Here is a 23,106-nt window from a genome sequence, read left to right as displayed (position 1 = left end):
AAATATGAAGGCAAATTTGATTTATCATGTCATGACCCCTTTTATATAGGAATAGAAAAATTGGTACAGGTTAATTGTGTCCCTTATGCCCATGTCATTTGGGGCACAAGAGTAAGAAGGGGGGGGGGGGGGGGATGTTGTGTATTGCATTTATGCTGTTATTACATGATTCTTCTGCCTTCAAAGGACATGATATAATTCAATTCAATTCAAGTTTATTTGTATAAAAGCAAGTTTCTACAATATTTAGTAGTAGCTTATCGATGGGGACTGTCAGTTTATGTACAAATGGCAGAAATATTCAGAAAAACTAATTCAACACATAGTCAACCAGACGATGAACACTCTTAACAGCAATTATTATATGATGCAATCATACTTGTAGCAATATTTGTTAGTTCTGTATGTTGTTTCAGGGTAAACTTCATCTGAGGTCCTCTGAGGGGTAGGCATCTGTGCATGCTATCAATTTGTTGATGTAACACATCTATGAACCTGAAAATAAATGTTCTTTTTTGTTCCCACACAATCTATTAGTCATCGGACGAATTGTCATAGCCACATCATAGCATATATATCACAAACATGAAAACCAAAACCACTCATCCACCAACAAGGACACAGGTTAGCAAGACAACATATTTCATGATACATTTACTAACTCTTCAATTCAACTACTTTATGAATTTAAGGAAAATCATCAAATTAATAGTATATATATGAAATATAAAAATAGTAATTATATGATGTATTAGAATGTTGGTCATTTAAAAGTAACAGTATTGTTAATTTTAAAACAATGTTAAAGTTACAATTCTGTGTCGCTGTTCATTTGATGTTAGTTTTTACATACATAATGATTTGACATAAATGTTTCTATCTCACAACAGATCATGGGGCAGTTGAAGGTTTACCTTGTTTTCTGGGCATTGCTTCTCATGACCATTTCTGGAGAGGATGATATAAGTTCATCAAAGGAGTGTAAGGATGCTCCCTTTGTTCCAGGATATAATCTTGCAGGAGAGGGATTTGATGTTGTGACCATGAAGCGAAAAGGTTCCTACGTGATCAACTTGGAAAAATGGGATTTAGGAAATGGCACTTGCAAATTGGCACAAAATGACTACTTAAATGGAATGAAACAGAAGCTACCAGCTGCAGTTGAAGACTGGAGGGCCTTGCCAAAGTGTTCAAAGAAAGTCTCGAGTCAGATCTTTGAATCAAGTGAAGCACTGGTCAATGATTCATCAGCAGCACTCTCAGTCGGCTGGAAAGTTGGTTTATATGTGAATGCTGTTGGAGCTGCAGTTGGAAGCACTCATTCCAGGGAAGCAAAATTTGCAATGGCTAAATCAAAAGAAGACAAATACAGTTTCACCAAACATGAAGTTGGGTGCCGTTTTTACAGGTGAGACAACTGGGGTGTTTTTATTCACTCGTATTGTTAAAACTGCTATGAAAAGAAACTAAATCTTTAATTGCAAATCACTCCCTTTATTACCATACTGAATTCAAACATGGTTACTGTTTTTACAGATATCGTGTAGCTGAAAAGCCTCCTCTTCAAGCTGAGTTTCTTGAATCAATCAAATCACTCCCTAAATCCTACGATCCAGACGCCTACCGCAACCTGATCTCAACCTATGGCACTCACTATATCACAGAAGTTGAGTTAGGAGGGCAAATGAAAGCTATAACAGCCATCAAAACCTGTCAGGCAGCAGTGGATGGACTTACAGACACTGCAGTGAAGGACTGTTTGGATGTAGAAGCCTCTGGTTCATACTATGGTGTAACTGTGAAGACAGAGGCACATTTTTGTAAAGGACTGAAGAAAAAGATGGGCACAAATGAAAAGTTCAGCTCCATGTTCAGTGAACGTCAGACAGAGATTATCGGAGGGAACATAAATGGAGAAGATCTACTTTTTTCTGGTTCATCACACCCAAATTCCCTCAAAAACTGGCACGAGTCTTTGAAGAGTCTCCCTGACATTGTGCATTACTCTCTGAAACCCCTTCATTTCTTACTGAGTAATCAACACCCTGCCAGGAAAGGACTGAAGAAAGCTGTTGAAAAATACATAATTGAAAATGCCCTTATGAAGGTTTGCTCTGAGCCTTGCCAGATTGGTAGGAAGTGCAGTGCAAGAGACAGATGTGTTTGTGTTTGTGAAAGTAGTCAAATGATAAAGTCTAACTGCTGTCCAACTGCAAAAGGACTAGCCACCCTGAAAGTCTACAGTCTCAGTGCCAAAGGTCTGTATGGAGATAGAGTTTCACAAACGGATGGCACTGTAACAGTTGAATATGACAACCAAATTAAGCGCACTGAGACCATTGATGATAATGATAATCCGCAGTGGCCAGAAACATTTGAGTTTGGTCCTATTGAGATCAAAACGTCCAAAAAACTTACTTTTACAGTGTATGATGCAGACAGCTACTGGAACAGTGATCTGCTTGGTTCATGCTCTTTTGATCTTAGAAGTGGAGTTGTGCGTGATGCTTGTGCTTTTACATATGGCACCTTCTATTTTACCTATGAAGTGAAATGTGCACCCAGTCTACAGGGCCCTCGGTGTGATGAATACAGACCTTCTCCAATGGCTGCCCCTCTGGCTGATATTTTCAGCTCAAGAAATGGTGTTCTGGTTAAAGACCTGCCAAGGCTTGAATTAGCTCGCAATAAGTTAAACTCCAAGAGTACTTATGAAAGGCTGATCATGCTGTGACCTGCATCTCAAATCCATCTTTTATGCATGAAAAATTACCCCATTGTACTCCAACAGCACTTTTATCTGCTAGAAAAAAAATATATATATGTAAGCTTTGCTCATTTTCTTCCCATTGCTTTTATGTTTTTGCATTAATAAAGCATTCTTAAAGAAAGATATATGTTTCATTCTTTATTTTTAATTCTTTCATTTTTCATACTTAATGCAAAAGCAACTAACTACAGGGAGTGCTGCTCCTGCCTCATTTGACATCATAAATGAGAAACGAGAAACTCAACTTTATCATCAGTTATGCAAATGTACACTTTTTTTGAAATTTTTATTTATTTATTTTTTATAAGAAACAGTCATATTTCATTCTCTACGATATTATTGTTGCAGACTGCAGCTTCACTTGACATAGCTCATATCTGTATTTCTGTAAATTACTAAAACTACACATGAACACCTGAAACATGTAGTTGTTACCAATAATAAAGAAAAATAGAAAGAAATGATTAGTCATCAAAATATATTATATATTAAAATATATAAAGTGAATTTTGTTAATGCAGACCTTGTATGGTCTTTGTGAATATTTGCTATTTATATTTCTTGCTGAGAGTGTTACATACTATTGATTATTTGACAACTGTCTTGGGACGTGTTAACCTGCTGGTGGAAGGGAGGGGGGGCAGTGCTCAGACAATTCACAGACTCAGAAGGAGAAGCAGCAGTGGTGTGTCCTGTGTCTTTATTGACATTAATATCTTCCATCGCCATGTATGAGATGTATAAATTGTCATGGAAATGCATTTTATATATGTCAAAGTTGTGAAAATGGCAAATTTTGTACTCTAAAGTGTGTAAATAGTCCATAAATAGATGTTTAAAAGTTTGGTTCAACTATCTGAATACCATGTGTGCTACACATGAATGTAGCTAATTGCCAGTACTATGGGATAGCAGGAATGTGGACATAGAGTGAATTTATGGATATATAATGTGTTTTGATTGGTAATGTAACATTAGAGAGTCATAAGTTACATAAGTGACAGTGTAAATAAAAAAAGAAAGAGAAACTTTTTGTTTTATGAAAATAAGGGTAATAAATGTGTTCATGCAAGGACTATATTAAGAGATTAAGAGCTGAAAACATAGAACATGGTTCATAAGTTCAAAAGTAAGACAAAGTATCCTATGTGAATACTCTAAGCTATATATTAGAATGCATATTGTATTTCAAGTGTTCAGTGAAATTATAAGCCTAATTGGTGGAAACAGCACCTGACGAGAAGCTTTATGTGAGCAACTGTTTCTGTATATTGTGACTTTGACTGAAGAGATGGTTATGGGATCAGAATCCCGCCTAAAGAATTGCTGTCATGGATAAAAACAAAAAAACAAAAAACAAGTGTGAAAACAAAAATTTAAAACGCAAGTAAAAATATATTGCACAAGATTTAAAGGATTTAAAGGATTTTTAGGCTGCATTAATTAGGTAAACCGGAACCGGAAACACTTCACATAACACCGTACTTTCTACATCATTAGAAGAATGGCATCTACGCTAATATTTGTCTGTTTCTCTCTTGTTCCGAGGTCACCGTGGCCACCAGATCCAGTCTGTGTCCAGATCAGAGGGTCACTGCAGTCACCCGGATCCAGTACGTATCCAGACCAGATGGTGGATCAGCACCTAGAAAGGACCTCTACTGCCCTGAAAGACAGCGGAGACCAGGACAGCTAGAGCCCCAGATACAGATCCCCTGTAAAGACCTTGTCTCAGAGGAGCACCAGGACAAGACCACAGGAAACAGATGATTCTTCTGCACAATCTGACTTTGCTGCAGCCTGGAATTGAACTACTGGTTTTGTCTGGTCAGAGGAGAACTGACCCCAACTGAGCCTGGTTTCTCCCAAGGTTTTTTTCTCCATTCTGTCACCGATGGAGTTTCGGTTCCTTGCCGCTGTCGCCTCTGGCTTGCTTAGTTGGGGTCACTTCATCTACAGCGATATCATTGACTTGATTGCAAATTAAAACAGACACTATTTCAACTGAACAGAGATGACATAACTGAATTCAATGATGAACTGCCTTTAACTATCATTTTGCATTATTGAGACACTGTTTTCCAAATGAATGTTGTTCAGTGCTTTGGCGCAATGTATTTTGTTTAAAGCACTATATAAATAAAGGTGATTGATTGATTGATTGATTTATAAATGAAAGCAAAGTTTTCATAATTGCAAACAATGGTCACAGATTGAAAAATAATAAGCGTAGATCAAAAATGCATTTAAAATGTATAATAAGCATGAATAAAAACTTTAAACATGTTCGCCTATGGCCACATTGCGAAAGGGAGCATCCACAATGAGCATATTGTTATTACTGTTAGGAGAGGATAATATGAGTAAGAGTAATACATCCCAGTCACAACTGATTAGTTTGCTGTATATTGATCATTATTGTTAACTGTATGTAGGCAATATTTTGCCATTTTTTGTCATGTATTGTTTTGTTTTTTTTGCCAACAGCTTTGCAGCTTTTTCTTTCACGTACAGTATATCATTGATAAGGTTGATGGTCTTGTGAGATACAGTATATGATATTTTGCATGTGGTCAAGCAGTACCACAAGAGGAAGAGTGTTTTCCCCTGAATATCAGCTCCATTGAAAATCTTTATTGAACTGTTGTGTAAAATCAATATAACAAGAAGTACATTTTGAGTGAGTTTAAAATTGTACCCATTTTCTAATTTTCCTTGATGGACAGTCCAAACAAAGCAACAAGAGAAGATTTTCCTACAAGCAACACAAATTTTACGTTAATGGATCGCTACTGCATCACCATCATTTTCACCTGTACAAGCGAATAACACTGAGCAGCTAATGAGGTGCGTTGGAGTGATGTCATCGCCCCTCTTCATATGATTGGCTAGAAGAGGAGCTGTCAATCTAGAACTAGTGGACCAATGATGTCGCTTAAACCCGCCCTGATTTACATGAAACTCTAACACAACATTTAGAAAAGCAAGCATAGAACATGGAAACAAGAGCGAAGGGAAAAACAGCATAAGCATACCAAAATTTAATATATGAGCACAAAATGTCTGAAAGCAGAAAAAAAAAAACTGAAATATAACCAAGGAAAAGATGATTTAGTCAGACAATATTTGCATTAATATTTCGATTTTGTGCAATAATTTTAAATGTTTAAAGTTTCGATTCATGCTTATTATTTTTTAAAATGCACTATTAATTTTTTTATTTACACTTATTATTTTCAAATCCGTAACTTTGTTTCAAATCCTGAAAACTTTGCTTTCATTTATAAATCTTCTACAATATATTTTTACTTTTGCTTTTAAATATTGTTTTCACGCTTGATATATTTGTATATATATATATATATATATATATATATATATATATATATATATATATATATATATATATATATATCTGTGACTGCAATACTATAGGTGGGATTCTGATCCCATATTATGGTCTCATGTTATACATTAACCGATATATGAGAATCCAGAAATATTAGCAAAATTCTCTGACAATTCAAAGACTCAGAAGGTGAAGCAGCAGCGGTGTGTCCTGTGTCTTTATTGACTTTAACATCTTGCCTCACCAGTGTTGAGGGTGCAAAAGAACACTATCTGCCGAGATAGCATGCAGATGTCGGCTACTTAAGGCAATGATACGGCACTGCTTGCCTTCTTATGGCCCGTACAAAATGGATGTCTGAACACCAAAAATGGCCGAAATGTATCAAATACACACGTAGGCCTTTGTAGGTAAAGATGTGGTGTTCACGGCAATGTGTAATCTCAATGTGACCCTAATATTGCCCATGTGGTAAAAAGTGAATATGGCCCAAATAATGCAAACCAAATATATATCTGGGGCAGTTTTGGCAAAGACATGGCAAAATGAACACTGGCTAATGTGGATTGCTTAACTTAGCCTTTCTTAAATTTTTCAATGTGTCAAGTTTCCACCAAATATTTGGCTGTTAATGTAACAGGTCTTTTCCCAATTTCAGATTCGTTTTCAAAATTAGGTAAGCATTGATTTGACTCAGTAACCCCTTCAGCTGTTATACACTTTCATTTTCCATTTTACAACCATTTGTGAACAAATATTCATACACATAAGTAAAGTCAGTCAGAATGTCCCTGGCAACCAATGCATTGGAATTACGCTTGACCTGATTGTGTGCACACGTAATATCATATGGCCATTTTGATGTTGCACGACAGAAACAACAAATGTATCAAAGCATGTATTATTACAGAGTGGAAACAATCTTGTAAAATCTGCAACTAGACGGATGTACTGTTACTTCCTCTACAGTCAGAAATCTAGTTGTTATATTAGACAGCAATTTTTCTTTTGAAAATCATATTTCCAATGTTACAAAAACTGCATTCTTCCATCTTAGAAACATTGCCAAGCTACGAAACATGTTATCTGTTTCTGATGCAGAAAAGCTAGTTCATGCATTCATGACCTCTAGACTGGACTATTGTAATGCACTTCTTGGTGGTTGCTTCTTCAATAAACAAGCTACAGGTCGTCCAAAATGCAGCAGCTAGAGTCCTTACGAGGTCAAGAAAATATGATCATATTACCCCAATTTTACAGTCTCTGCACTGGCTACCTATTAAGTTCCGTATCAGTTACAAATTATCATTACTTACCTATAAGACCCTAATTGGTTTAGCTCCTGCATACCTAACTAGCCTTATACCACGCTACAACCCATCACGCACCCTAAGGTCACAAAACTCTGGACTTTTGGTAGTTCCTAGGATAGCAAAGTCCACTAAAGGAGGTAGAGCTTTCTCACATTTGGCTCCCAAACTCTGGAATAGCCTTCCTGATAATGTTCGGGGTTCAGACACACTCTCTCTGTTTAAATCTAGATTAAAAACACATGTCTTTCGCCAAGCATTCGAATAATGTATCTTTTAAATTGTGAGTGTAGTTGCATCTGATCAAAGGTGCATTTTTATTCATTAGCTTGGGTTAAACTAATTTTACTTTGTTGGATCAGCAGCTATGCTAATGATGTCTGTATTTTGTTTCTATGTTTCGCCACGGGATTCACATCCCGTGGTTACTAGGATTTACACAAGCTCCAGTCTGGATCCAGAACACCTGAGAAGAGATGATGCTGACCCTCAGAGGACCCCAGATGATGCTAACCCTGAATCAACAAACAGAACTAACAATTATTGCTAAATGTGTGACTGCATCATATAATAACTTAATTAATAATATTGATAGTTCATCGTCTAGCTGACTACGTCTTGTATTATTAATATTTTATTTTTCTAAAATCCTGTCAAATGTGCAAAAACTACTAACTACTACTAAATATTGTAGAAACATAATTTTCTGTAAAGTTGCTTTGTAACGATTTGTTTTGTAAAAAGCGCTATACAAATAAACTTGAATTGAATTGATAAAGAGAATGTAGTTGTTATTATTATTATTATTATTATTATTATTATTATTATTATGAAGTGGGAATGCTTTGGTCCACATTCCAACAGAGCAGGTGATGAATAATGCACCTTAGCATTATAGCTACCCACCCTTAAACAAAAAAGAAAAAAAAAAGAACAACAAATGTACCTATAATCCAGTCAACCAGGGTGTATTCCATAAAAAAAGTTAAAACTTGAAATCTGAGTTGACTTACCCTGAGATGAGAAACTCTTTTTGGGTTCAGAGTTAGTTCAATCCACTCTGAGTAGGTTAACTCTGAGTTTAGTACGTGCACCACGACTATGAAAAGCCATGATCAATGGACCATGGCAACAGCTCCTGCCAAAAAGACTTCCCCATACTACAGAATACATAACTTTAAAAACATAATATGTAAGATTTTTTCCATAAAATATAAAAAAAACTGCTAGAACAGTGTTATATATTTTGTGTACATACAGTCAGGTCCATAAATATTGGGACATCGACACAGTTCTAATCTTTTTGGCTCTATACACCACCACAATGGATTTGAAATGAAAGGAACAAGATGTGCTTTAACTGCAGACTTTCAGCTTTAATTTGAGGGTATTTACATCCAAATCAGGTGAACAGTGTAGGAATTACAACAGTTTGTATATGTACATCCCACTTTTTAAGGGACCAAAAGTAATGGGACAGATTAACAATCATAAATCAAACTTTCATTTTTTAATACTTGGTTGCAAATCCTTTGCAGTCAAGTACAGCCTGAAATCTGGAGATCAATTAGACATCTGCGTACGCTGGGTTTCATCCCTGGTGATGCTCTGCTAGGCCTCTACTGCAACTGTCTTCAGTTCCTGCTTGTTCTTGGGGCATTTTCCCTTCAGTTTTGTCTTCAGCAAGTGAAATGCACACTCAATCGGATGTAGGTCAGGTGATTGACTTGGCCATTGCATAACAATCCACTTCTTTCCCTTAAAAATCTCTTTGGTTGCTTTCCAAACACCAAACTACCCGGAAGACCATGGAAAACAACTGTGGTGGATGATCGAAGAATTCTTTCCCTGGTGAAGAAAACCCCGTTCACAACAGTTGGCCAGATCAAGAACACTCTCCAAGAGGTAGGTGTATGTGTGTGTCAAAGTCAACAATCAAGAGAAGACTTCACCATGTGAATACAGAGGGTTCACCACAAGATGTAAACCATTGGTTAGTCTCTAAAACAGGAAGGCCAGATTAGAGTTTGCCAAACAACATCTAAATAAGCCTTCACAGTTCTGGAACAACATCCTATGGACAGATGAGACAAAGATCAACTTGTACCAGAGTGATGGAAAGAGAAGAGCATGGAGAAGGAAAGGAACTGCTCATGATCACCTCATCAGTGAAGCATGGTGGTGGTAGTGTCATGACATGGGCATGTATGGCTGCCAATGGAACTGGTTATCTTGTATTTATTGATGATGTGGCTGCGGACAAAAGCATTAGGATGAATTCTGAAGTGTTTCGGGCAATATTATCTGCTCATATTCAGCCAAATGCTTCAGAAATCATTGGTCAGCGCTTCACAGTGCAGATGGACAATGACCCGAAGCATACTGTGAAAGCAACCAAAGAGATTTTTAAGGGAAAGAAGTGGAATGTTATGCAATGGCCAAGTCAATCACCTGACCTAAATCCGATTGAGCATGCATTTCACTTGCTGAAGACAAAACTGAAGGGAAAATGCCCCAAGAACAAGCAGGAACTGAAGACAGTTGCAGTAGAGGCCTGGCAGAGCATCACCGGGGATGAAACCCAGCGTACGCTGATGTCTAATTGATCTCCAGACTTCAGGCTGTAATTGACTGCAAAGGATTTGCAACCAAGTATTAAAAAATGAAAGTTTGATTTATGATTGTTAATCTGTCCCATTACTTTTGGTCCCTTAAAAAGTGGGATGTACATATACAAACCGTTCACCTGGTTTGGATGTAAATACCCTCAAATTAAAGCTGAAAGTCTGCCGTTAAAGCACATCTTGTTCGTTTCATTTCAAATCCATTGTGGTGGTGTATAGAGCCAAAAAGATTAGAATTGTGTCGATGTCCCAATATTTATGGACCTGACTGTACATTATCCCAAATGTTTCGAAGAATGTTTAAATCCAGAGAATTTTAACTAGTGACACGGACCGTGTCCATAGTGTCATTGTGTCACAATGACGTCGAACACCATCGATTTCCGTAACATGGAAACAACAAAGACACTTTAATAAGTTATGCATTTTATTAGACATGTGACCTCCCCACAGAGTAGGCTTATAACAGAACATTTGACTTCTATTCAGAATTCAACATCAAGAAGGCAGAGACTCGTAAAATGTGGGGAGAATATACACCACAATGTGAATCCAACAAGTCAAATCCAATGATTAAATCCAGAAGGAAGAAATTATCCTCAAATGCACCAATAAAAAGTATTTATCCAAACACACAACATCCTTTTGTCCAGAAACAAATGTGTTGACTTTAATCCAGTGATGAATCAAACACTGTCCCAGCATAAAACATTCCCAAGGAAATCCAACATGAACAACTAAGTAAATCCACAAACAATCACATTTCCACAGTGAAATACAACATCCACAGAATGAATCCGTGTTCAACAAAGCCTATATCTCAAAGAAGTGGAGTCTACATGCAGCACACACGCACAGGCCCACAGATCACTTTATGGTGAAAATATCTTTATTAATATCTGCTAGTAGCCAACTGCAGCTTACCACATTTTTTCTTGCTGCTTTTGACATAACAAACATAGTTACATCAAACATCAAACCAAACTATTACTTTCAAACATACATCAACATCTAAACCTCTGTTAATCTCAATAAGAACATTTGTAAATATTTGACAGAAATAAAGTCTGTTTTGTAAGTGATGATGGTAATGCTGTATTTGGAGTTATTTATTTACTCTGGAACTTGACATTAAACAAAGGTTGGGTTTTTACTTTCAACTAAAACCTGACTTCTGAGTAATGTAAAATTAAATTCTTCTGTGATAACACTTTTTTTTACAGAGCCCCGCACATGACACGCAGGAAAAAATATAAGGCTAAATTGTTTATAAACTTGATTTATAAATTGTGCGCACGATTTAGCAAATTGAGGGAACGAATTAGTAAATCGTGCACACCATTTATAAATCGAGTGAACGCAATAGTAAATCGAGGGAACGCAATAGTAATCGCGTGCACGTTTGAGTAAATTGAGGAAACTAATTAGTAAATCGTGCCCGCAATTTATTTATTTTTTCTTGTATGTTATGTGCGGGGCTCCCTACTTTTTAGATTAACAAAGAAGATTTACGATTTCACCCTTACATCTAATCTGAAAGCAAATAGTAGCCATATTTTGGCATGCTGTCCTGGGGGAGGGGTCCGGGCCCGGAGATAAGCTCCAACCCAAAGAACTCCCCCATCCCTAATTTGGGATAAATAGATTAGAAGTGAGGAGTTGGGGTGGAGAAGGGATGTCGAAAAACTGTTGTGGGACAGGAGGTAGGAAGACTGAATATATATACTCTTGTGTGCTAGTTTAGATTATTAGCTAAACGAGATGCACCTGTGCCAAATTGGATGATTATCTGATTGTGCTCCTCCCGAACTTTGTTAATAAAACCCCATGTAAATAAAACTGCTTAATTTATATATATATATATATATATATATAAATATATATATATATATATATATATATATATACTAGTCTATTGGAACCAATAATTTTGTCAGTAAGCAAGCTGTTTGAGGTTGAAAATAACAACCCTGTGGCCCTTTATATGGAGCCAAAAGAGTCTCAATAAAGATAAATGCACACACTACATTCACATATGCACACATAGGATTCATACATGCACACATATAATTCATAAATACACACACAGGATACACAAATGCACACAAAATTCAGAAATGCACACACAAAATTTAAAAAGCACAGAAGATTCACAAATGCATACAAAATTCAGAAATGCACACACAATTCAGAAATGCAAACAACATTTACAAATGCACTCAAGATTCACAAATGCACAGGACAAGATTCAGAAATGTATTTCTGATGCACACACACATATATCTTGATTTACAAACTGCTTGCGGTCTGTGAACTTCACTGCATTTGTGTGTGAATTTTGAGACTCCTCTGACTTGGCTTGACACACAAATGCCTTTTTTTAAACAGGGAATGATCAGCAACCAATCAGATATCTCCCTTGTTTGAGCCAATCACAAGAATGCACCCCACGTGGGGGATAGTTTACCTATAAGCCAATCAGCGAACAACTCACTTTCCTCAATCAGCGAACGACTCACTTTCCTCACGAGTCACGCAGCGAACGACTCACTTTCCTCAGCTAACGACTCACATTCCTCACGCAGCCAGCGACCAGTGTTGGGCAGTAGCGTCGCTACAGGTAGCGAAGCTACTAGTTTAACTACATTTCTCAGTAGCTTGATCGTAGCTTCGCTACTTTCTGAATCAAATAGCTTTTCAGTAGCGAAGCTCTTTTTTTTTTACCAAGTAGTGCGGTAGCTTCCACACAAGCTACATTTTCGCAAGCATTTCTGAAGCTCAAACTCAAATCGGCAAATACAACTGCTAAGATCACTGATCATGGATCAGTAGTGACGGGACGGCGCCACTTCATCTTGTTCATGTTTATGGTGGATAGCAACCAACCATCTTTAAGATGCATTACCGCCACCTTCTGCTCCGGTTGGCACCACTCCTTGGCCAGTCATGCAAAAAAATATTTGATGAAATGATGGCATAGCATGAGGTCGGAGAACAGTTAATCCTGAGGAGTGAGTCACCGTGGCCGTACCTCGACAAGTACATGACACTGACCGAGATAACAGAGAGAAAATATGTTTTCAGATGCTGCTTGTAAAAATGATCAGGGTCCCCCTTACGAAAGGAAAATATATTTACCAATATATTTCTTAAAATATATTGTGATATATTGTAATATATTATTTCCCTTTTTATTCCTAATATTTTATATATTTGAATACATTTAATAATATATTGATGACACATATATTATATAATATATTGCAAAATATACAAATGATTGGCGCTTTCAATATATTGCAATATATTAGAAAAAATAAATATATTAATAAATATATTTATTTTAAAGAATATATGCCTAATATATTACATTATATTTTCCAATATACTGCAATATATTTTTGTTTCATAAGGGCCAGCCTGGCCATTTTTTTTTGTACTGTTTGGTGGTCTTGCATTTTGTTCTGCAAAGTCCTACAGTATATTAAGCATGCCCATGCAACAGGTTTTTGTTGCCAAATTGATAAGGAACACAAAAAACTATTAAACTAAACAATTACACCTGCCTATCTGTTTGACTGACACTTTTAAGCACTGAGATAGCATTGACTTGTAATAAAACGTGTTCAACATAAAAATGTAATTTTAAAAGTAGCTCAGATGTAGCAAGCTACTGTTGATGTAGCTTAGCTTGCTACATTTCCCAGGGGGTAGCGTCAGTGTAGTGAAGCTTCATTTACTGTAGAGTAACTGGTAGCTTAGCTCACTACATTTTCCAAGTAGCTTGCCCAACACTGCCGGCGACTCACTTTGCGCAGCCGGAGAGTCACTTTCCTCTCGCAGCGGACCACTGACTCTCTCTTCATGTAGGGACCGAATATTATAATTAAAGTGACTTCTATATTGCATCCAAAAGAATATTTAAATATATTTAAATATTTCAAAAGGTTACTTTTTCTTTTTTTTTTTACTTTCATTAAAATATTTCAATAAAATGAAATAATTGCCTATTGCAAATTTATGAATCCATGGTTAACTTTTTTTCTGCAGTCACAGTCTGGGCTATATGTATTGAGACATTTTTAAATTTATATTTTGTAAAAAATAATAAAAAATGAACCTGAATTGTAATCTAAATATCTGTATTTTCATACAGTTTCATAAATAAGTAGGCTAAAATATGCCGCACCACAGGCATATCGCGCTGTGTGAACGCGTTCATGTGATTGGCTTATAAGTAAACAATCCCCCACATGGAGTGCGTTCTTGTGATTGGCTAAAAGAAGGGAGATATCTGATCATTCCATGCATTTGTGTGTCGAGCCAAGTCAGAGGAGTCTCAAAATTCACACACAAATGCAGTGAAGTTCACAGACTGCAAGCAGTTTGTAAATCAAGATATGTGTGTGTGTGTGTGCATCAGAAATACATTTCTGAATCTTGTCCTGTGCATTTGTGAATCTTGAGTGCATTTGTAAATGTTGTTTGCATTTCTGAATTGTGTGTGTATTTCTGAATTTTGTGTGCATTTCTGAATTTTGTATGCATTTGTGAATCTTCTGTGCTTTTTACATTTTGTGTGTGCATTTGTAAATTTCGTGCACATTTGTGTATCCTGTGTGTGTATTTATGAATTATGTGTGTGCATTTATGAATCCTGTGTGTGCATATGTGAATGTAGTGTGTGCATTTATCTTTATTGAGACTCTTTTGGCTCCATAATATATTACTTCCTCATCACTGGAGAAATCAAGCAGTGTCAGGAATACTGCTCCTTGAGATAACAAACTGGACAGTGTTTGAAGTTTCATCCCTGCCTGCTCCAGCCTTCTCAAAATTGTGCTAGTATGATGCCCTGCTGCTTTTGCTATACTGTCAAACCTCCAGGAACCCCTTTTTTTACTGGTGGACTGGTGGTCACCAGAATGTGGGCCAAGACAGAAATATTGTTGACAAAGGACTTCCATTTTATTACACTCTTTGTCGTTGTCAATAGTTTCATTTACTGTTTTCAAGCACTCCCAGCCAGTGTCATACCGGGTGCTTTCATAGATAAGTGTCCAAAATGATTACAACTATTATGTGAAGTAATAGTAAATACACAGCTACCTTGCATCTGCTTTCATTTACTGAGACTTTTAGAACTGAACCAAAGTATCTTTTGAGTCTCTTGTCTTGAGCATAACGGTTATTCCGCTTAGTAACAGTACTGTGAATTTGCAGAGCTTATTGACACATTCAAGACATTTTCATCACTGAAAGTATTTATAGCATTGCTCATATTTGGCCCCCTCAATGTGTTAAACATCTGAACATTTGTCTAAAACACATGATGCCATATCACTTGCAAAACAAACCGTTGACACCCATTACCACACAATCATCATGCGAAAAGACAGGTTAGAGAAACAACATATTTCACGCTATTATTTCTTGCTTTTAATGTTTAAAAATTAGCAATAAAAATAATAATATTGTACATTTTTAAAGACATTATAGTTACAGTTTTTGGCTGATGTTCTTGTTAAATGCTAAATTAAATTTTACACCAAAAATGAACTGACAGAAATATTAACATTTTCTTATGTCACTATAGATCATGAGGCAGTTCCAGATTTACCGTTGTTTTCTTGGCATTGCTTTTCATGACCATTTATGGACAGGATGATACAGGTATATCAGAAAAGTGTGAGGATGCTCCTTATATCCCAGGACACAATCTTGCTGGAGAAGGATTTGATGTTGTGATCAAGGAGTGAAAGGTTCTTATGTGATCCACACTGAAAAATGGGATTTGGGAAACAGCACTTGTAAACTGCGCAAAAAACAAGTACACAGATGGAATAAAACAGAAACAACTGCAGTTTTGTCCTGGAGCACATTACCAAAGTGTTCAATGAGAGTTTCCGGTCAGATCTTTGAATCAGTTGAAGCACGGGTCATGATTCATCATTCATCAGGATTCAATGATTGATCATCAACTCGGCTGTCACTCGGCTGTCTCGGCTGTCTGGAAAGTTGGTTTATATGTGAAGGCTGTTTGAGCTGCAGTTGGAAGCACTCATTCCAGGGAAGCAAAATTTGCAATGACCAAAAATGAAGTTTTTACAGGTGAGAGAGCTGGGTTATTTAGCCATATACTGTTAAAAGATTAATGACTATGCACAGAAATGAAAATATTCATTGGAAACGGTTTCTTTTATGATCCCACTTAATTTAAATGTTTATTGTTTCTTTACAGATATCACATAGGTACAAAACCTCCATTGAATTAACTCTAGATAACTCAAAAAGTTCAATTTAAAAAGTACTTAAATCTAATGACTGGGACCTGTGAACTTTCCCCAACACGGCTCATCACAAATTGAGCCACTTTCTTAACATACTACAGATTCATATTTCATTTCAGGCTAACATTTGCATGCTGGAACTTCGGATGACACACAGCTCATATCTGCATTCATGTGTGGTTAAGATACCTAAACTACACATTAAAAGTGGATTATGCTAGTCATGTTTGTGCAGCACAGAGTGGCTACCTTACACTTTATAATATGACAGACAATTAGGTGTCCAGTATGGTTCTATTCAAACAGCAGGACTTTGCTAAAAATACATTTATAAGTCCTGAAATGTACAGGGAGAGGTTGGTTATAGAACACCTCTCAAGTGATGGCTCAAAAAATTTAATATAACGACCAGTTTGTGTACCTCTGTTGCTCTGTACCACCCAAGCAACTGTTAGGATGCAATTGGAAAGCTAATAGATGGCTGTCATGGGTTCATCAGTCATGTTCACCAGATTGAGCAAATAGTAAGTATATTTTGTGTGCTGTCCTGAGGGAGGGATCCAAGCTCGAAATACAGCCCGAACCCGGAGGACTCCTCCATCCCTAATCGGGGATGAGAACAGTTAAGTGTGAGTGAGAGTGAAAACTTTTGTGGGACAGAGGTGAGTTGGCTGTATATATATCAGGGGCATTTCCCATCCAAGGGGGGCAGTCTCTCTGCAAAAGCAATAAATAAATAAAATATTTATGAGAAAATAATCAATATCAACAAAATACAACAATGCAAATATTATTAAATATGACATTAAAAGTATAAAAGTCACTAATTTGTATATATAAACACTGTCCAACAGTTACACTCGCGGTTAAAGTTACAGCAGAAGCTGGCTTCCCCTCAGCCTATAGACTTTTATAAGAGATCTCATAGTGTGCTGTGACTTTACTGGGTTGTAATTGAGAATGGACTGGCGAAAGTCACATGAGAGGATGAGATGCTTCCATCAAGCTACAGTATAATAGGATATGATCGGTTATGATTGGATGTGACTGGTTCATGCAATAAATCCTGCCTCTTGTTTTCATGCAAGCTCTCAGATTGCGTTATTGACTATTTAGGAAAGTAAACATGTTTTGTGTCACATCAAATAAGTCTTGAAATAGTCTAAAGATCTGATGAATATGTCCGTTTAAGTGAACATTCTGCTTGATGAAATGAAATCTCTATCTTTGTGTCTGTGCCACAGTGTTTACAGAGCTGTATGCCACCAGAACAGAATTAAAAATTATAAAAATCACAATGAAATGGAAGTTTAGACTTTTAGCTTTAATTAAAGGGGTTGAAATAAGTACCACTATTCAAAAGCACATGGAGCCATCTGCTCTCGTACTGTATGTCATACATGGATCGGTCTGCTCAGCACCACGTAAAATCAAGCACACTGAATGCTTGAGAGTTGGCAGCCCTGACAATAAACATATTTCAAAGCATTTAAAATATAGGCCTACAGTAAGACAAAAAAAATATTTTGGCAATATTTAAAATAAATATTTCAAACTCAATAAAAAAATAAACCGATTCATTTAAATACTTAGCTAAAATAAATTTGGACATTCTTTCCAACTGATCTGCAAGCCCATGTGCTCAAAAGTGTCTTTTTAAGGGGTAGTCCTGAACCCTGCATAAAGTTAAAAAACACATAAATTTAGATTTAATTTAATGGTCTTTGAGAAAGTCTCTTGGCTTTTGGTTTGCCCCTTCTGTCATCCCTCTTGGTTTGTTGTTATTTATTTCTTTTTTTCTTCATTATTCCTTTTGGATAATTGGTTTTGGTTTATTTCTAAATGTACTTTACTGTACATTATGTTGAAAGTTGACTTTATTATTTAGTGTTTGTGTTAATTATTCTTTATTCATGCTTATATTATTATGTCTTTTAAAATATATTTTCATTAATATGTTTTTGCTATGCTATAGTTCTTGTTGCATACCTCTTTTGTCACAGTTGTGAGTCAACTGTGACAAATGTTATGAGTCTAATTAAGAGATAAATGGCAAAAAAGCCATACATACATATCCAAGTGTGAGAACTAAATAGGTTTATTAAGATACAACAAACAGTGAAAATAGTTGGAAGATGATTGCATATGTAACTTCATAATACAGTCCAACCTGCTCAAGATGCTGTTATTCTCTAACCCAGTGCAGGTGAGTCAGAGTTGGGTGAGGAAACCAAATACAGACTGGCCGAGATCTGGAACTAACCAAACTAGATAAAAGAGACAGGAAAAGAATTAATGAAACCAACAACACAACCAGAAATGCCAGCTAAATATATAGGCAGCACAAAAGAGTTGCACCTGGGACTCTAATAGACCACAGCTGTGGTGCTAGTTCATGAGTTCACACTTATATATAATTAGCTGAAGAACTGTAATGCATATTTGGCGTGCTGTCCGGGGAAGGGCTCGAATGGCCTGAACCTAGAGTACCCCTCCATGTATAAAAGTGTAAAATGAACTGAGTGTGTGAAAGTGGAGGAGATGGGGTGGAAGGGGGATGCTGATAAACCGTCAATGGAGACAGGTAAGTCAGCTGTATTTATATCCTAGTGTTGATTATCTTAAGTGTGCTCCACCTGTGCTAATTAGGCTAAGTATCTGACATGCTCCTCCTGAACCTTGTTAATGAAACTTCATTTAACAGATGCACACAAACCAGACAGAGACGCAAGATGAAGGCATAGACCCATGAAACATGACAGTGCTCCCTCCCCTAGGAACACCTCCTGGCGTTCTCAGAAGAACCTACCTGGTGATTGAATTCATTCGATAAGGGAGTTGTGCAAGGTCTCTAGCAGGAGCCCAACTCCTCTCCTCCTGACTGGAACCTTCCCAGTCCACCAAGTATCGAAATCCTTGTCCCCTTCTTACTGAATAAGCTGGTTCCCCATCTACGAGACACGGCAGGGGGACCGGAACCAGCAGATTAATGGGTGAATGAAAAAATGGGTTTTAATTTTTATACATGAAGCTCTTGATGAATTCTCCTGTACGCCGGAGGGAGTTTGAGGCGGATGTTCTCTGAACCTTTCTTGTGCTTAATGTTGAAGTTATATTTCTGCAGACAAAGTGACCAGCGCATCAAACGCTGATTGAAGTTGCACATGCAGGAGAGAAAAACTAGAGGGTTGTGGTCAGTATAAACAAGAGGCATACAACTACCACCAACGTGAACTTCAAAATGTTTAAGTGCCATCCCCAGGGCGATAGCTTCCTTCTCGATGGTACTGTAGTTTTGTTGACAATTAGAGAACTTCTTAGAGAAGTAACAGACTGGATGTTCTACTCCTGCACCATCCTCCTGCAGCAGGAAAGCCCCCACTCCCACAGCACTTGTTTCCACAGGAGCAGTGGGAATGTCAGTCAACAGAAAGTAAACCCCTCTCCCTGTGTCTCTGCTTCTCCTACTGTGAAAGAACCGACCTTCCCATCTGCATGGGCTTAGGATCTGGGAAAGTGAACACATTCTCGCCAGTGACTGATGGAATGTGACCCTGATGAGTGACTAGGATTCCCTGGAGTGTCTGCTGGCCAGGCCACCTCAATCTGGCATCCACACTAATGGCCAGATCTATGAGCTTATCCACCCACGCGGGTAAATCCAAGGAATAGATCTCATCTTTGATGGTGTCTGAAAGCACGTAATAATTGGGGTTCCCCAGAGTAAAAAGCTATTGGTGGTAGACGGGGCTCAGTGGAACAGGCGATTTGATCCACAGCAACAGGTGGGTTGGTCGCAGGTAGTTGCTGAGCCGAAACGGTCTCCAACTTTAACCGCTGTAACTGAGTGTTTAGCTCAGAAACCTGAGTGACCAGGGCCTGGACAGCACAACCCGTGGCCATCATCTGTTCTTCCTGATGCTCCATGCATGCTTTACTACTGGACAAAAAGTCTCTAAATTCTGCAGTGCTCACTGGATCCATCTTAGTCAGTTCGTTCTGTCACAATGATCGAGTCTCAAGATCCAAGTGCGAGAACTAAATAGGTTTATTAAGATACAAGAGTGAGGAGGTGAGTCCGAGGTGGGTGAGTAATACAAATACAGACTGGACAAGATCTGGAGCTAACGAAACTAGACTAAGAGACAGGACAAGAATTAACAAACCGACAACACAACCAGAAATGCCAGCCAAATATATACGCAGCGCAAATGAGCACTAGTTAACAGAGGCACACAAACCAGACAGAGATGCAAGATGAACGCACAGACCCATGCATGAATGAAGCATAGTGGTGATTTTGTATTCTTAGTTTTTTTTTTTTTTTTTTTTTTTTTTTTTTTTTTTATGTGGAATGTTTTTGAAAAGCATTAAACCTAGCCCTTAGCCCCTTAATATATTGATTATCTTTCTAATATGTTGTGAGAATGATTTTAACAAACAAATTGCATTCTGTAAAAGCGTATGAACAGTTTTTATTGTAGTATTATCACAAAAATATTAATCTTAATATTAATCTTAATATTTTTAGACCAATCATCAAGATCAAATAATATGCATGAACTTTGTTCCCTCAATGTTTTGTGCTAACATTCTAAAAACATTCAACAAAATGGCTATTGATGATGATTTTTTCGGTTAATAAGTTAATGTTCATAAAGTACAAATAGCATAATAAGAATGTTGTTCATTATGCTAGTACTCTGAAAACATTCAGCAAATATTAATAACATTTTAAAGATATATTATATGAATTTTCACCAAGTACAAATAACATTGTAAGAACATTCTACAAACTTTACTCTCACATTTTACAATTAGTAAAATTAGAAAAATTTCAAATGTGACATTTTATTTGTTTTAAGAACATTCTCTTTTACAGATACTATTTAAACTGAACTGAGTTGGACGATGACGTCACTGAATTCAATGATGAGAAAATTGAGTGTTTACTATTGTCCTTCTGCATGATCGATTATTGATACTGTAAAGCTGTTGCAGTGAAATCTTTATTGTTAAAAAAAATGTCCCGTATATATATATTCTGCAAGGCTCAAACTGCTAGATAGGCTTTTACTCCACACAGATCTGTGTCAGTCTCTCTTCTCCCTAGCGTGCCAACATGCTGCACACTGCAGACCCCATTGCCCATGGGTAAGATGTGAACACTTGGCTGAGAGGCATGACAGACAGCCTCACCCCCAAGTCTTTTGAACTGTTATTATTTTTAATAATGATCCTAATCCTGAGAAGATTCCTGACACAAGATTATAGCCAGAACAACAACCACGAGAAGCTAGTCAAGCAGCTCCCTAAGCTATGCCTTCACAACCCAGCTGAAACTGAGCGACAAGCACATCACCCAACTTTAAGAGGAGCTGACACATGCTCAACGTCGCATAGACAAGCTGGAAGTGAAAGTTCAAGATCAACTTAAAGCACCTAGTGAGAGGGAGCAGGAAACAGCGGAACAAGTTATGAAGCTCCTAACAGCCCTGGCAGCAGCCCAGCTTGACCAGCAACATGCAACGGCTGCTCAGAAAGACCTGGTAAACAGACTCCAGTATGCCGAACAGCTACTAGAGAAAGCCAAGCTAGACATCAGAAACAAGAATTCTGAAACCAGTGCTTTGAAAGACCACCTTGAACTGAAACGGACATTCTGACTCAACAACTAGACGATACCGATGATGAGCTCTACATGGTCAGAAAAGAACTCCAATATGCTTACAAGCACAAACAAGAGCCAAGGAAAGAGAAACCTCTCTTAGCCTCGTCACTGCTGAGCAGAGCAGAGTCCCACGTCCAAGAACTAGCATATGATGAAAGGAGTGAAGGGCCACAACCCAAGACCTCACCTGCCTTCACCACACAACCCTTTCCTGCCAACGAAAGAAAACCTCCCGTCCAAGACATTGGAGCTGCACACGGGATGACCATCAAAGACCTCAACAAGCTGTCTAAAAACATCAGAAGGCTCAACTCGGACTCCACAGAAAGCCCTGACATCCAGGCTTACCTGCGAGATATCAAATTTCATCTGGAAATGAGACCTCATGTGACTGACAGAGACTGGTTATACCTCCTTGGAGCCACATCCAGTCCAGAGGTACAAAACTTTCTAGATCGAAAGCACAGTCAAACAAAGGCAAACTACCAGCGACTTTGTGAGGTCCTGATTAAAGAGTTTACAGACCCAGAGTCTGAACATGAATTGTTAACTGCCTTGGAAATCAAACAAGGTGGACAAGAGACTCCACAAGCTTACTACAACCGACTCCAACAAGCCTACTTTGGTGCACGCAACCAACCTGACCTTGAAGAGGATGTGAACTTCAAAAGCCTCTTCCTAAAGAATCTGCTACCTAGAGTCAGTCACCATCTAGGTGTCATGGCCTGTCCGAACTCCATGACTATCCAACAGTTGCGTGACCTAACACAGAAGGCCTATAACAAACAGAAGAAGCTGTTGTTAACTGAGAAGATGCGCAAATCCATGTTTTTTATTAGTGTTTATTTGCACATCTTCTCAGTTAACAACGGTCCTGTGTAGTAATAGCTGCTCTATGTGAAATGACGCACCTGATGGAATTTACCGCTGATTAGAGAACCGGCTTTACTGAGGAGATGCGCATTAATGATCGGCCGATAGTGATCAGAGCAACCCAATCTGACTGTCTGCTAAAGAACTTCCTGCCTTGCTGGACTGATCCCGAGTAGACCACAGTAACTGTAACTCATGGAGGTGTTGTCTTGTTGTTTG

The 23,106-nt window shown here is 37.6% G+C and overlaps 2 protein-coding genes across 2 annotated transcripts in view; both read left to right on the top strand.

Annotated features, from left to right (window-relative positions):
- Positions 1-484: 484 nt before the first annotated feature.
- Positions 485-2,891, top strand: LOC127979319 (perforin-1-like). Its single transcript, XM_052584681.1, has 3 exons — positions 485-624; positions 891-1,408; positions 1,537-2,891. Exons 1-3 carry the CDS (start codon positions 586-588, stop codon positions 2,732-2,734), a joined length of 1,755 nt encoding a protein of 584 aa, XP_052440641.1. The 5' UTR covers positions 485-585; the 3' UTR covers positions 2,735-2,891.
- LOC127979324 (perforin-1-like) overlaps positions 908-23,106 on the top strand; it is a 59,029-nt gene continuing 36,830 nt past the window's right edge. Inside the window, exon 1 of the mRNA XM_052584691.1 lies at positions 908-1,056. The gene's annotated coding sequence lies outside the window, so the exon portion shown is untranslated. The remainder of the gene's footprint in view (positions 1,057-23,106) is intronic.

Source organism: Carassius gibelio, chromosome B19 (genome assembly GCF_023724105.1).
Source record: "Carassius gibelio isolate Cgi1373 ecotype wild population from Czech Republic chromosome B19, carGib1.2-hapl.c, whole genome shotgun sequence".
NCBI classification, from domain to species: domain Eukaryota; kingdom Metazoa; phylum Chordata; class Actinopteri; order Cypriniformes; family Cyprinidae; genus Carassius; species Carassius gibelio.
Note: the sequence above shows the minus strand (reverse complement) of the source record. Positions and strands in the feature narration are given on the sequence as shown.

Coding starts and splice junctions, on each gene's coding strand:
- LOC127979319 (XM_052584681.1), top strand. CDS start 586: ATGAAAACCAAAACCACTCATCCACCAACAAGGACACAG. Junction 625..890: donor ATCCACCAACAAGGACACAG/GTTAGCAAGACA, acceptor ATCTCACAACAG/ATCATGGGGCAGTTGAAGGT. Junction 1,409..1,536: donor GTTGGGTGCCGTTTTTACAG/GTGAGACAACTG, acceptor CTGTTTTTACAG/ATATCGTGTAGCTGAAAAGC.